We start from the raw sequence: 16,362 nt of genomic DNA, 5'->3' as shown, positions 1-16,362 counted from the left end.
TACCAAAAAGAGACCTATTGAGCTTCTGGGATAGTCAGCACCTAAACTGTGCAAAACAGTCACTCAGCAGTGCACCTGCATTCCTGGTTGCTCCATCATACGGCTTTGGAGTTCCATGGGAATACACCACAGGTCTAGCTTTGCCTAAGATTTTCATGTTCTCAAATCCAATTTTATATACAGGCCTAGTGCACAATAACATGGAAAGACTGAAAAAGTTGCAAACTGATTCCATTATGGGGACTAATAGCAGTGTATATCCTCAGAGCATTTAATTATTGTAGATAAAATGTCCCACATAGCTGGAAGTGCTGTGTTTTCCCCAGCTACCCTCAGGACTAACAGTGGTGACTATTGTGCTAAACAGCAACAAGATTCTTACTACCCCAATACTTGAACCAAACCCATGTTTCACAGCAAAAAGTGAACTTATAAATAGTCAACATTAAATAAATGCACTGCTATGTAGTAGGATAAAGCATACAGGACTGATAAACTGTTTTGTTGGCCTACTTTTTATTATGGCTCTGAAATACTCTTCTTGATGGGTATAACTAAGGGGTCTACAGTCAAACAGATCTTGAATAAAACCATGGCATGGATGAATTAAACAAGTGGCAGCTCTGAAGACCTTATTTCCTTGGGCATAAGCAACTGCACTATGAAATTCTACTGACCAAGAAAGATGTCTTTTCTAAGCCTATCCATGTGCTCCTCCTGTTCCTGAAATTCAGCCCTGTCAAGCTTATGATTCACAGCGACAGTCTGCTGCTTTCCAAGAAAATTTGAATCTCAGTTTTGGTACTGAAATAGAAATAGGTGAATAGGTGCCAAGGACAATGATAACCACGCTTACAGGCCTACCATAAATCAGGAAGTTTTTCCCAAGACGAGACATAACATTTAATTAAACTTTAAATACTGACTTGCAATGATAAAGAACATCTGTAGAAAGAATGTCTAGCAGAATTACTGCATGGGAGAAGTAGAGAACCCTTCAACTGAGTCCAGTTCTCATTTGTTGCCTTTACTGCTTATTTCTGATAGCTTCGAAGTAGCACAATAAATATGAAATTTACTGCAGCAATTTTTCATGCAATTATAAAAATGGTTTTGATATATCTTCCTCTGTTCATTATTTATGTCAGTGAAAAAACCAGTAAATTTACAGTGATGTAACTAAGAGAACAATTTGTCCCACTGGCTGGAAAAATCAAAGCTGCAGGGAATGAAATATAGAATGAAAAACCCGTGCCCAGTAGACGAAGAAGCTTAGACTCCCAGATTGCCATGGCTCTCTTCACTTGTTAAACTGTATACCTTTCATAAAAAAGTTGCCTCCTACTAGTTGATTTTAAGACACTTAATCCAAAGGTGGCTGCTAGGATCTCTTAGCAGCATTAAACATAGATTATAATAAATATTTACAATGATGAGTGAGGTTCTCCTGTTCTATGCCGTATGTCAGAAATTAATATTTCTTTGAAACAAACAATCCAAACAGTATACCAAATCTGGGATAGCTAATATTTATATTTTATTAAAATTCAGAGTTCTGAAACTCCTAGACTTACTTGCCTTTGTTTTGGTAGTCAGTAGGGAAGAAGTGAATTCAAACCAACTAAAAGCTATTTTTTAAAAAGAGATTTTACATTACTTTTGAAATTCTGTGTAACCTTGTGAAAACAATTTTAACTATTATTTAATTTTTCTGACTTCTGGATGTGATGCACCTGGCAGAGAAGAGATCTGAAAATGGATTCCTTCCAGTGCTGTGAGAGGACCTTGGATAAAACTGGATAATTTCTCTCTAAGCCTGTGCAGTCAAAATAAATGGTTCTATACCTACACACAATTCTCTGTTTCTAAACTTGCATACACTTACCTTGGTTTAGATAGCTGCATGAAATCCTAACTAATCTACAAGGAAAAGCAAACAACAACAAAAAAACTTAAATAAAATAAAGAATAAAAATAAAACAAAGAAAAATATTCCCCCCACCAAAGAGCACTCATTGCTGTCTCAATAATTCTTTTGAATAGAAAATAAAGGTCCTACAAACACCAGATAAACAGTGCAATTTCTTATGTAATACTTCATTTGTTGCAATCAGCATTTACATTTGATGGAATTCAGTTCCTCAGGATGTTAAAATGGTTCTTATCTGCATTTAACTGATAAGAATATCTTTTAAAATGCTAATTATCTGTTTCATGACATTATGCCTTTCACATTAGATAAAGTCAATGACAACAAAATGGTCCTTTCCAGAAATGTAAACATCTACAGAAGTAATGCTTCAGAACAGACTGAAAATACGTAATAATGTTTACCACTTCCCAGAATTCCATTTGTATATCTCAGACCATTCTCTATATATTATGAAAATTAACCATGTGATTTCTAACATTATTCTTTTTCACATTACAGATACTGTTGCCAGGTTACTTAATTTGAGCAGTGTCTACACCTATCACAGAACATTCCTCTCAGAAATCTTCCTGAAGCTTCCTAGTGGAACAGCTTCCACTAAAGAAGAACTAAACTAAGGTCAAAATTTGCTTTAAAAACCACTTTTTTATATTCAAGTGCCTTCCAGGTCTCTCCAGAAGAGCATGATACATTTGTGAGATGGCTAGCAATGTTTACTTTGGTCTTCAGAATTACCAATAAATGGATATTTTAACAATTAAGAGACACTTTTTGTTCAGTTCAGGTCAGAAATCAGCAGATTTCACAATGTGTAAAAGAATACTCTAGAGCATTGAGTGATAAACCCATGGACTTGGCACATAAAAGAATCAGTGATGAGGCTTGAACAAGATAGGAATAGGAACATAATTCCATATTAGTAGTGTCTCTGAAATGTTTTGGGTTTTTTAAGACAGGTGATTAAACTGTGGAGAGCTTCAGAATATTAGTTTTCTGATGAGAAATTTCAGTGTCTGATCGTAACAGTCAGAACACTGAAGGCTGTCTCCATGTTTATTTAATCCTGAGCACATAAGAAAAAGGAAGCAACAAGGCCTGCATGATTCATTTTGGAAATGGTCAGGTCCTGAGGGCTGTAATGAGACTGCAGTTCATAAATACATACAATATGACAGAAAAGTCATTGGTTTAGAATTCTTGCTCAGAATTATAAACGTCTAAAATTGTTTTTAGAATTACTGAAATTTCTTCTAATGTGAAAAACATGCTAGGGCAAGCAAGGACTGTCACTCCCCTCACATGCTCCAAGGTCCCTATGCCGACCTTTTATAAGTGAACAATTTTTTTCAGCATGATCAGCAGTGTTGTACCAGTTATTCAGCTGTTAATGCAGAAAAGCATAGCTGTTAAAACCAGGTACTCTTTGGAAAGAAAGAGAGAAGGGCAATGTAGGGCAAGTATAGCAAATAACTAATGAAAATGGGCATAAATAAACCTACAACAATGTAACCCACTTCTCTCTCTGTTTACCTATCTTCACAAATTCCATGGGCCATGCCAAGAAGGAAGAGAATACTTTTGTAAATATTATTTTTATGATTCTACAATGTGAATAATCATAATATATCATTCACATCCATAAACTCTATCATCATACCTCTAAGTCTTTCCCCTAAATGTTGCTGGTACCAATTAAATAGAGTTACAAACAAGCTACTTTTCTTTTCCATGCTACTTAAGCTCCATTAAGAACATTTTTAAAGTTCTACTGACCTCTGTAGACACTAAAACACAGCAGAAAATTCTCACATCTGGAAAAGCGAACTTGTTTACATGCATTTCCTTAGCAGTCAGTCCATCAGCTCTAGTTTTTAATGAAGCATTTATTTTTCCTTTTGGCAGAACTATTTATTTGTATTAGAAACATGCATAATTTCCAGGAAAACATTCCTGCAGCCACCTGTAGATGCTTCATGAATGACTGATCTACGTAGATGCCATAGGTAAAAGGAAAAACAATTTGAATTGTAAATTGGAGCTTGCAGACTACTAAATCTTGCTGCATGCTACTCTGGGCAGTATGCTGAAGACCCTGGAGATATTTCTTTAACTGCCATTTGAAACAGGCACAAATAAATGAACCAAAGACAACAAACTCCATTAATCACAGCTACACTATCAAGGCTAACCTAGCAAAAGGATTGACAACGTACAACTGCTGAAAAAATAAAGACATGTAATGAAAGATTTTAATTTTATACTTGGCATTGACAATGGCTCACCTGAAGCAGACTTTTTCATCCCTTTTCAAATGCTTTAGGGTAACACCATCTCTCTTTTTGGGACTGGTGAGGTGGGACAGCTGCCGAGACACTGATGAAGAGCACATGAATTTTGCTAAAAGCGATGAACTGAACAGAGCTCACAGTGAGAACAGAGAGGAACCAGATGGACCCCTGAAATCTGAGCTTGGTATTTGTCACCAGGATCCAGAATACAAGTCCCCAGCTCCCTTGCCACATGCCCAGGTCAAACTGATCACCAGCTGGGAAGCAGGATGGAATGTAACAAATGCCATTCAGGTAACCTTTTATTTCCACACTTATTCCACTCATCATTTGAAAAACCTGGTCATCACTTAGTCTGCTCTATTTCACTTATCTGTACCATCATTTTGTATATTCCAAAAGGTTTCTGTGAATTTATTACTCACATATTTGAATCTTTCTGCATAAGATTAGCACTCTGATAAAACAGAGTTCCAAAGGGAAAAACTATACATATGTTATCTGAAGTTTAAAAACCATTTAAATTGGGTAAAATTGAAAAGGTAGTGATTCCACCTGTTTGGCAGTGCCGACATTATTTTAATAAGCATGTTTGAATTCAGTGACAGAAATATTTGATAGAAATGTGAGGTAAACATCTAATAAAAGGAGGATGGCTAGAGCTAGACTGACGTCAGACATAAATTTACTGACACATAAGTTAAACTAGAAATAAATTGAAGCATGAAGCACAAGAAGTGTAATAATGCTTGGCAGTGTTAAAGAAAATAGGTTGAATAGACTGAAAACATTTGGTCCCAGCATTCTGTGTGGAATTTGAGTATCTTTCCAAACCCTTAAATTTAGCATTAAATGTTTCAGAATCTTTTTCTCACTTTTCATGATTCATTTCCTTACATAATTCTAACTTATAACCACTAACTTACTGTCTGACATAGGAAGAAGAAAGCACCATCCACAGACACACCTAGTCCCCAGTAACTGTTGTTTAAACACTTTTTTATGCTGCTTCAATTATAGAAAAATAATCCTTCCAGTATCACACAAGTCTGACTATGCCAACGAACATTTGTTTACACATCCAGTTCATCCCTCAGCTCTGCAAAGGAGGAGAAAAAGGACATATTTCTAACCCTGGTGTATTTTCAAACATGAGCACCACCACATGAGAGCCAGTGCAATAACAGGGCACTGTAGCATATCATACTCTGAAAGTGTTCAGCTGCGAATAAAAGTGTGAAGTCCTAAAATAACCCAGCTGCATTCTAGTAACACATTTTATCTTCAATCTCCCACAGCAGAATCTAGTCAGGACAGGAGTCTGGGATGAGAGCCCATTGTCTCTGTGAGTTTTGCATTTGATTTCAGCAAAGCCAAGATTTCATTCTGGAAGTCAGTTTTGTCAATATTTTCTGTATGACCTTTTGGCAAATCACATTCTCTAACCCATTTTTTTCCTTTCAGAAAAACAAAAAACAATAATGCCTCTGTAAATACATCAAAATGTCAAAAAAAAAATCCAAAATATTGTTCAGTACAAATTACTGTTAATTATTAATAATATAGCTTTCAGTTAAAAAACAGATTGATAACACATTTTTTAACAGTCAAATATGACGTTTACTCTTTAAAATCAGGACAAATTCAAGCTACATTTTCCAAAGAGATCAGTAACTATTGTCCTAGTCAAAACTCTCAGGATGCTATGCTACTATGATCTCACTTGGTAAAATATTTTAGAAATTAGTATTAAAAAGTAGTTGACTACATCTGTATTGAGGTTTCCTCCTAAGGCAGGCTGAAGATTGCAAAGCCTGGAAACTGCAGTTTCATTTATAGTGTAACCAAAGTTCCCTGATGACACATTATTATACTGTGTGCATGTGCAACCACATCTGGGAATCTATGTGCACATATTTGTATTATTCCTATTTCCCAATACCTGGGATTAGGAGCAAGTGACTTGGTTCAGAAACAAAGTAGAAAAAGGAAAGGGGAAAGTCAGGAGAGGAGAGAGGGGAGAATATTGAATGGGCATCTGTCAGCAGAAAATAACAGTTTGAAGAAATTTCTATTAATAGCTTTGAAAATAAAGTCAGAGTTGTGAACAGAATGATTAAAACAATCCAAACGTTCTTGACTGGTGAAAACAATCTTTGATAAAATGACAGTTGTTTTTCCCTACCCAGAGGAAAGGGCAGAAGTGTTTTGCATGGCAATTAGAGGTAAACATTTCAGCAGAATTTTGAAGCGCTCTGAACAGTTATTTCAGTGAATACAATCAGTCTAAAAATGACAATATTTTGCAACCCAGATTTATTATGGGAACAGTTAAATCTCTGGTCTCTAAAATTAAATACAAGGGTTTTCTCACAGTGTTTTAAATATAAGTCTCTTCAAACAAAGAAGAGATTTTTATTTTGTTCTTAACTTGAACTGAAAAAATACGTACTTTTGGTGCTGATGCTGTATGTGTAAATGATTGCTCCAGACATTTAAGTTTCCAGGGAAACATGTTTCGTATTCCAGCACTGCACAGGCAAATCAAAACCTGTGTTCAGTTAATCTGGGTGAGGACAGAGACCATAAAGCTGAGTTAATTCAAATGGGAAAATGTACAGCATCATCTGGCAGAGTGAAGCAAGCTGCATTTGTTTGTATGTAGTAGTAAAAGGCCAAAATTATTTGTAATGACTTGTACATCCAGTGGTGCTGGATAGATAAGCAAAGCAATAGTCACAAAGAAGAAGGTAGTTTAATTCTAATCTTACAGTATTTCACAGCAGAACTAAAGGAAAATAAAGACTATTTATTTGCCAGTCACATATAGGATTTTTGCAAACGCTATGGAGAAAGCCAAACTAAAAGACATTCATTATATTGGGTTGTGAAGGGGCACAAGAGAATGGAGAAAAAAATTAGAGAGAAAGAGAAGTGAAATAATGGAAAGAAGTGAAAAAAAATAATTTCACCTATAATTTGTACCTATGTAATTTATAATTGGAATTTATACCATTGTGAGTCAATCTCCACTTAGGTCTCAGGAGGGCCTAACACTGAAAAAAGTCAACCACTTTACCAGAAAGCTTCAAGTGACTTTAAGTACTATGATGCCTGAAAAATCTTTAAAATACAGGCTAATATAATCACACAGCTTTTCCCTGAAGGTTTGGTAAAACATGATGTATTGAACCTGGCTGGAAAGCAGCCCAGCAGAAAAGGACTGGGGGTGTTGGTCAACAGCAGCTGGACATGAGCAAACTGTGCTCAGGTGGCCAAGAAGGCCAATGAACTTCTGGGCTGTATAAGCAACAGTGTGGCCAGCAGGACCAGGTCAGTGATTGTCCCTCTGTACTTGCCATGGGGGAGCCACACCTCAAATCCTGTGCTCAGTTTTGGGTTCCTCACTACAAGACAGACATTGAGGGGCTGGAGCAGAGAAGGGCAACAGAGCTGGGGAAAGATCTGGAGCACAAGTCCTATGAGAAGCAGCTGAGGGAGCTGGGGGTGTTTAACCTGGGGAAAAGGAGGCTCAGAGAAGACTTTGTGACTTTGTAAAACTACCTGAGAGTAGGTTGTAGCTGGGTGGGCTACATTCTCATTCAGTGACAGAATGAGAGTACAAGGCCTCAAGTTGTGCCAGTGCAGGTTCAGGTTGGACATTAGGATTTATTTCTTCGCCAAAAGGATAGATAAGTGTTAGCAGAGACTGCCTAAGGGATGGAGTCACCATCCCTGAAGCTGTTTAAGAAACAACAGGACACGACACTTAGTGTCACAGTCTTAGTGACAAGATGATGATTGGTCAAAGGTTGGACTTGTTGATCTTAGAGATTTTTTCCAACTAAAATGATACTGTGAAATCACACCGAACGTTCTCTTTGATTCAATGCATCTTATACCTAATGTTACCTACATTCCTATCCTTCCTTTTGCAAAATTTAAGTTGTACAAAGATTAGAAATACATGCAGCAGGCGAAATTTTCTTGTTCCATGATCAGAGAAACACAATAGGGTGCTTGACTACTTTGAATGCTTCTAAGAATAACAATACTTCAATTAGCATAATTAATCATTATTTTTCAATGTGTCAATAATAAATTACCAGTTATTGCAGTAGTAATCGTAGCTATTCTCATTGTAGTTCTATTCTGTATATTATACATTAGCTTAGAAAACACTCAAGACTTCAATATCATAATTTCAAATCCTGAATATCCATATATCTTTCACTGTATGCCTTAATAACCATACTTCTGTATGTTCTGGGTTCTAATTCAGCTCATTTTAACTTAGGTAACTCCTAAATACTTAACTGGAAAACACACTGATGCTGCGGAACAGAATTAACAGATATGCCTCTAAAGATATAAAGGCAAACATCTGAGTGGTGTCTAAGCTTCATCCCTCACATGAAGCTTTACTGACACAAAATTTAAGCATTTCTTGAATATAAATATGTACATGCTTGTGTGCTTAGAAAGCAGGCCATTAGATGTATAACAATATAAATCCTCTCATCCTGAACCTTAAATAATTTAGTCATGTTTAGATAAATAGCCACTTGGATTTAACTGCAGCACTTGATCTTAAGTATTTATTTTCCAGACGTGAGAACAAGGGCCAATCTTTTCTTGAGCACAAAGCAGTAACTTCCTTGAATTATACATTATATATTGAAGGTGAAGACATATGCATTTAAGCTAAAGTTGAACTCTGAACTAAATTGTAGACATCTGAGAGAAACTAACTTCTGCATTTCATATCAAGATGAGGTACTGAGAATTGAAGGAAGATGCCCAATGCTGATATCTAAACTAGCACCAGAAAGTAATTCAAGTTTCCAAATGAAACATCAAAAAATGACAGCACAAAGTAAAATTCCAAGATACTAAGGCAACTGTGGTGCACATAAAAATTCCAAATAGTGAGAATGATTTTTGCTGAAATGTACTGTCAGTACTGGAAAATTTCTTTTTCCAAGGCTTGCAACCACAAACCCCTATAGCCAGACCTGCAGACCCCAAAATAGCCTGGTGAGAGCCATCTAAATTCAGATCTGTTTTTTCTATAACATAATGTCACCATTATGCAATGCAATTGATAAAATATATATTTTAGGGGAGAAGACTCTGTAACTAATGTTTGTGCCCTGGTTTTCCCTTCTGATTTTCTCTTGAGGGGAAAAAAAGATTCCAGATATACATCACTACTTTTTATAACATTTTATTTCAGCTCAGACCCTGTGGTAGGCTTCTTTTGTGCACATACTCATATAGTACAGAGAAGGCTGCATTCAGGATATATATCTTCTCTATTCCCAACCCTATTTCTTATCACAAAAGCTCTTTATCAAAAATGTGTTATCCTGCAACAAAGAAATAACATCTAATTCAGAGAAATCTCTTTATTTGACATGTAAGCACAGTGCATCAGGCTGGTTTTTGAGTTAACTAACTGCCATTCCCATAAATCTCATTAGACAATGCACTTCATCAGTCTGCTTTTTCCTTGGTCAGCTGCAAACACTAAAAAAAGGTTATGAAGACAAACTTCCTAAACATAGAGAGGTGGCTCATTGAAAACTGTTCCAGGAATAAATATTTGGATAATTCTCATGGGATAGAAGTTGCTGTTTTGTAGCTTTTGACTTTTGTGTCATTTGTCACATTATTTGGGCAATGATCAGGTGTGAGGGAGGGAGCGTTGAGTGGATTTACATCAGCATAGACAACTGTAGCTATTATGAAAACGTTAGGAGTGTCAGATCAGTTTTCCTAAGCCCCTCCATATCAGATTTTACGTCAAGTAGAAACTGTGATATAACATAACTAGTCCACAAAATTATTCCTTGGACATGCAGATATCCCAACATATGGACTACTGGTTCAGAAAGCACCATACTATACATGCTCTTGAGGCATAGAAACAAGTACATGGGTACCACGAGCAACAGAACAAAGTGGTGCAATTCTTTAAGCTTTCTAGATGTTTAAATGACATATTAAAATGTCTTTAGAAGTTAAAGCAGTCCTTAGATCATGCTTATGTGAAGCATGTGTTCAAAATTGCGTTTCTTAACAGATGAGTCACAAGAGAGTTACAGGAGGTGTCTCTCTCTGTGTCTCCTTCATAAATGATTCTAATACTCTCAGTATTTTGGTTATGACAGATATATTTTATTATATAATTTATTATATTGATCTACTTTAAGCTAATTAGCATATATGACTTTTATCTCATATGAGATGAGAAGGAAACATTCTGAAATATAATACTTAAAAAAAACATGGAATTTAATATGCAACCTCAGCCTTAAATCTGAATATCTTGATTCCGCTGAGTGTTCGACAGATATATTTTAAAATGTTTATTCATAACCAATATCTTATTTTATATCTTTAACAGGTTTTTACCTGAGTTTTACAGACATACCTGTGTAATGTTTCATTATTTTGATAACAGTAGCCAGAAGCACTGCTAGGCTTAAAGAAATGAATAATGAATAATTCTATTCAGAATCTCAAATTACAACCTTACATTTCAAGAAAGTATTTATTTGACACCTGATTTTTAGCAATTTCAATTATCATAATTTCCAACAACTTTAGCAGAAACTCTTCTTGCTTTGTACTTTTGAAGTCTGTATATTTCAACATCTACATTTCAAAGCTACCACATTATCTTCAGTTTACTCCTAACAGCAGTTAAGTCACTTCAATACATGGTATACTTACCTGGGGTTGATGTTCAGTTTGCGGCAGTCTGACAAAGTAAGTGCTGGAGAATTTGCAAGTGGCTATTTCTTGTAAGTGAGGATTTCTTGTTGACTGTTCAGTTGTCATCTAAACTTGAAAATTGTTTAATCTGGAAAATCTATGACTATTAATCTTCTAGAACAGCTATTTTATAGATGTGAGTGCTCCTACATGAAGCAGCTGTTAATAGAAATTGTGTGCATGTAAAAGGACAAAAGAGCTTGCAAGTAAGCATACAGTAGTGTGGTAAATAACCTGGGAGAGACCAGCTCAAGTCTTCTCCTTATAGTGGTACTTTCCAACAAGTAATAACATGAACTTTTACATCAATTGGAATTTGCAAGTTGCTTTAGCAGGCTGCCAAATTCAGCTTGCCAACAGATGTCCAGAGTGAGGACATAGAGTCATAGAATAACAGAGATCCTGAGATGAAAGGGAGCCATAAGGACCCATCCTTGGGTCCAACACCTTGCTCCAGTGCCTGCAAGGCACAGTGCAAGGTCCTGCCTCCAACACTGGCAGAATTCCTTGGCTGGATGCACTGGAGGAGTCTGTCAGTATTTGAACTATTTTATATCTCACTCAGCTTAAGTAGTTCTCCATCCAAGAGCTTCAAATCCTGCCATTATTCAAAGGCCGACTACTATAAGTGGTGTTGCTAGAGCTTAATACACAGTCTGTCAAGTGACAGAGTAGGATTTACACATATTTGCAAAAAGGGTGTGTTCATTTCCATTTCATCCATAAGACATATGGAATAAATGGTACATATAAGTACCTCAGAAACCTGAACATTGTGCCTCCTGGTCCTAGGAGTTTTGTTTTCATTTCATCATTAGGGGGCCTTCAGAGCACCCTGGAGATGGCCTGCTCTGGTGGTGTTAATGCCTAAAAAATGCTTTGCATTGGTGCACAGATAACTTTGAAGAGCGCACACACACACACACACTCTACACCATTCTTTTTACTTTTCACTGAAACAATTTTTTATAAGGAAAGGTCTTACATGAATTAGTACATAGGGTCACAACCAGCTTCCCCTTCTCTGTGTTGCTGTCCCTAACAGGGCACACAGCTAATGCTAGCAGCCTCTCCCGAATGCCTGCCTCAAGCATTCCTCCCTCAGGTCATTGCTTGCACCAGACTCAGGCTCTTGGGGCTCTACAGACACAGCTGATAGACACCACATCTTTCCCCACCTGTGGGAATGTGGGACTGAAACAGAGTGTGTTTTCCTGGGCCAGTTCAAGTTCACATCTTATTTAGATTCTGCTGCTGCATACATAAAATACTTGGCTGTCTTTCCAGTGGTCAAGCCGCTGAACAGAGCTCCTTGTCTTCTGTCCAGTGTCTGCCCACATCAGAATTCCTTCACTGCCTGTGTAAGTCCTTGTCCTTGCTATCATGAAGGCCTATCATCTGGCATCATCTTTCAGACCTCTTTTTACATCCTCACACTCAGATTACATCCATATCCTGCTTATTTTTACAGTAAAACCACACTAGCACATAGTCTGGTTTCCCAATCCACGAGACTAAAACTGATCTGAGCCCATCTGGGTCACAGTAACGCACTTTTCCTTAATCTTTCCAAGCTCACTCCATGCATACCCACCTGGAAAGATGATGCAGTTCCATTACTCATGAAACCACTAGCTCTTGCAAGACACTCTTCAACCGTCAAATCAAATCTAAGCTGATCATATTTTCTATAATAACCTACCATTTTTCTTCCTGCATCCATTGACTTTGATCTCGCTTCTTCCAGTTACAATTACCATTTTCAATTTGGTAAATACTTAAACAAGTGTTCCTCTGAACTTATATGAAGCAATTCCTCTGATACTCTTAGAAATGCCCTTTTGATGAAAGTTGCACAGTTATAAGCTACAATGAAGCCACCATTTACTCTCTTGACTCACAGTATCTGGTATTGACTCAAGGTTTCCTCAACTTCCCTCTCTGTATTTGTGTCCTGGCTTAGGGCAAATTTGGAAGCAATCTTCCAAAGGGGTCCCTCTAGAAAGCAGATTCAAGTGGCCCCTCCCCCAACTGGTTCAGGAAAAGGTTTCCTTGGAGAAAAGTGGAAAAAACTGGTTTATTTAAAAAGCAAAGTATTCACAAGCATAAAAAATGAATAATATTAAACAATAAAACCTCTTGTTGTTCTAAAGAGATGCAAGTTCAGAAAGTCCTTGTCATGGGGTGTAGCTCAGCTCACCCAATCTCTTATCACTCCCTCTGGCACTGGAATGCTTCTCAGCTTCTCAGGCCCTGGTGGGCTACAGGCGTGAGCTCCCAGTGCTCTGGGTTTTCAGTCCAGAGCAGGGCTGATCAGTTCCAATAAAAAGAAAAGCCACAGTCTGGGGAAATTCTCTGCCTCAGCTAGCTAAAACATAACAAACAGCAAAGGAGAGCTCTGTCCCACTGTCCATGCTGCAGACAGCACAGTCCAGGAGCAGGAATGCAGGGGAACAAGTGCAGCTTCTGCAAATAAACTCTGCTCTTCTCCTCCTCCCATTCGCTCTCAGAACCAGTCTTAAAGGTGCAGAACTTAATATCCAGCATAAACAGAACAGATGACTGGGGAAAGAAGCATCATAAAGTCACCCTAGGACAATTTGTTTCTTGTTATCTTACCCCTGTATTTTAAATACTTAGGAGAAGAGACCATCTTTTTGTGCTTTGTTTGCACATTGCTTTTCGCAATGGGATTACATTCAAGGACTTCCAGGTGCTCCAATAATGAAAACTACTTTAAAAGAGTCTCAAAATGTTTCCTATTTTACAGAAACACTTTACAAAATAATGATTGTTTAAATGTAGCCTGTGATAAATCAGCTTGACATTTGATTCAGTTTCCTCTTTTTTCTCTATAAGGAATTGATTCTCCTAGCTATTGAGACTTATTGTAGGGACTGAGCATAAGATAAATCAGCACAAGGATGTGATAAGAGTACCTTTAGAAAACTCAGCCATAAAAACTGGCATTCCATCTTAAAAATCCAGATGGGCAAGAAAGAAAATTACAGAAATGTGATATCAAAGATAAATGGATAGTGACATCATGAAAATTATACTTTTTGAAACAATAAAGATTACCAAAAACAAAGGATCGAGTAACTGTCAGCTGCTTGAATGCAAGGATCCCTTTATTCCATGGGAGAATCTAATGTGCCACGACTTGTTGCACAACAAGGATCTCTAGCTCCCTCAGGTGAAGGGAATAGTTGATGTAATTTGCCACTATACTAAAATCAAATTAATCTACCATACTTTTTGGTGTCATCAATCCCTGAGAGCATTTTTAACAAGCTGAATTGAAACAGATGGTGTAATTTCTCCTTTTTCTTTTTTAAATTCATGGCAGGTCACATGGTATTTAAATACACTGTTATTAGGCAACTCTGAATTTCTGTATCTGTTATATTTGGCTAGTTCATTGTTGTGATGTTACATTTGACAGTTAACTTTCAAAGCAAAGCCTAAATTACCTCTTATAATTATTCACCAGCTTTCTGTGGCTGAGATATTTTGTGTACTTGTTCCTCTGTATAGCGTGTGCCATTGACCATCTATCACTACTGGAAAACATTCTTCTTAAAAATGCTCTTTCTGCCCCTATTTTTAAACTTATGAGGTATGCAACCTCAGAAAATTTGCTTTAATAAAACATACTGAGTCATATAACTCCTCCCAGTATAACATTCCTCCCAAGACAGTAAGAACAGAGTGACAGGCAGCAGAAAGTAAAGTATTTTGTCATATGGTATTCCTTTCCTGTTTTTTCTAAACTTCCTTCTCTTCCATTAGCAAATTTGCAGAAGGGAACTCATTTTTTTATGAAGCAAAAGAGTGAGCTCTAGGGTTCATCAAGGAATAAAAATTTACTAGCTCAGCACTTGCAAGTGCATATAAGAATTTAATGCTGAAAGTAAAGGACATAGGAATTATTATAATGTGCTGGTAGAATCAGAAGTAGTGATGTTTCTCTAGCAGACTTTCCACTTGGTAAAGCATCTTCCACACAATCCATAGATGGTTAATCTACAGTTTACTTCAGTGTATATAATTCCTGACAGCAGTAGATTCACTGAAATGGTACAAACTCTGTCTGAATGAGCAAATGGAGCTATTTGAGAAAATAAAAAGCCCTAAACACAGATTATACAGAGTATTGAATATGATATATTGTAACCTAGTTTTAGCACAGTAAGCTGTATAAAACATTTTACCCCCAAAGCTTAATGAAATAAATTGTCTTCTATTTGTATGTCTTCTTCCTCTTCTCCCCACATACACCATGTTTCTTGGAAGGCAATGTTTCTCTGTATTCTTGGCCAGTGGCACTAGTTTTGCCATATGTACAATGCTTAGTTACTAAATAGCTAACAAAAAGATGAAATTTAATATTTACTTCCCAAAAATGTAAACATATGAGTCAAAGTGAGGAAACACTCACTTCAGCTCATACACACAGATTGCTATCCATTTCAGTTTATCTCAGTCCATTTCTTGAACTGACACAAATAAGCACCAGCAGATCATATTTTGTAGTCTCTAAAACAAACATTTTTTTTGTTGTTTCATGTTACTAGTACCAATGGCCATTTCAGGCCTTTTTTTTTTTACTCTGCATGGATATTTCTACTCATGATGGTTTCTGTGTCTGTTTTCTCCTCCAGAATCATGTTTGATTCAGGCTAGTTCCTCCCTGATAAGCAGAGAACTTTTTTCTTTTCAGTTTTAAAACCATTCTAATTTAATTATTTCAGACTATATATTTCAGAATATTTCAGAAATTGTGAATAGTTCTACTGAAGCTTGAAAAAATGTGGATTGAGAATAAGAATTATATGAAATATAGACTCAATATATCTTATATTTATAGGGAATTATTTCTTTTGTTTATAAGAAGTTATCTATTTTTTTTTTCCTGTTATAATGCATGCTATTGCTCTCATTTTACTGTCTCTCTAGAAGCTGGCACTGAAGTTTATTCTGTCTCACTACATTTTGAACCCGTTTTCTTGTCTCATTGTCTGCATGATTTCTGCAACTCCAAATGACATCTCCTCAGCCACCTTCCCTTGAGGGACTTGAAAATCTCGTTCTAAGATTTAATTGGAATCTGGAGTTTAAAATGAGTTCTCCACTCCTGCCCTTGTTGCCTTTACTTGCCTGCTGATTTCTTTCACTTTGGCTGGAAAACCAACTGCTCTCAGGCAGAGCTCTTCCTTTTATATTTTTTTGTTGTTGTCATCTCAGGCTAAAAATAAAATACCTGTACAAAATTGTAGGCTTCCCTCTGCTCCTTGGATGGGATTTCAGAGATTTTTTACTGTCTCCTAAATTGTGAGGAGCTGCCATTCCACCCCTGAA

The 16,362-nt window shown here is 36.7% G+C and overlaps 1 protein-coding gene across 1 annotated transcript in view; it reads left to right on the top strand.

Annotated features, from left to right (window-relative positions):
• Nucleotides 1-2,431: 2,431 nt before the first annotated feature.
• LOC111927275 (vesicular inhibitory amino acid transporter-like) overlaps nt 2,432-16,362 on the top strand; it is a 28,824-nt gene continuing 14,893 nt past the window's right edge. Inside the window, exon 1 of the mRNA XM_023924125.2 lies at nt 2,432-4,515. Coding sequence (XP_023779893.2) covers nt 4,207-4,515 — 309 coding nt within the window. The 5' untranslated portion in view covers nt 2,432-4,206. The remainder of the gene's footprint in view (nt 4,516-16,362) is intronic.

This window comes from Cyanistes caeruleus, chromosome 2 (assembly GCF_971803275.1).
Source record: "Cyanistes caeruleus chromosome 2, bCyaCae1.hap1.1, whole genome shotgun sequence".
Taxonomy (NCBI): Eukaryota; Metazoa; Chordata; class Aves; order Passeriformes; family Paridae; genus Cyanistes; species Cyanistes caeruleus.
The sequence above is the reverse complement of the archived record's forward strand: the minus strand, read 5'-3'. Positions and strand labels throughout refer to the sequence as shown.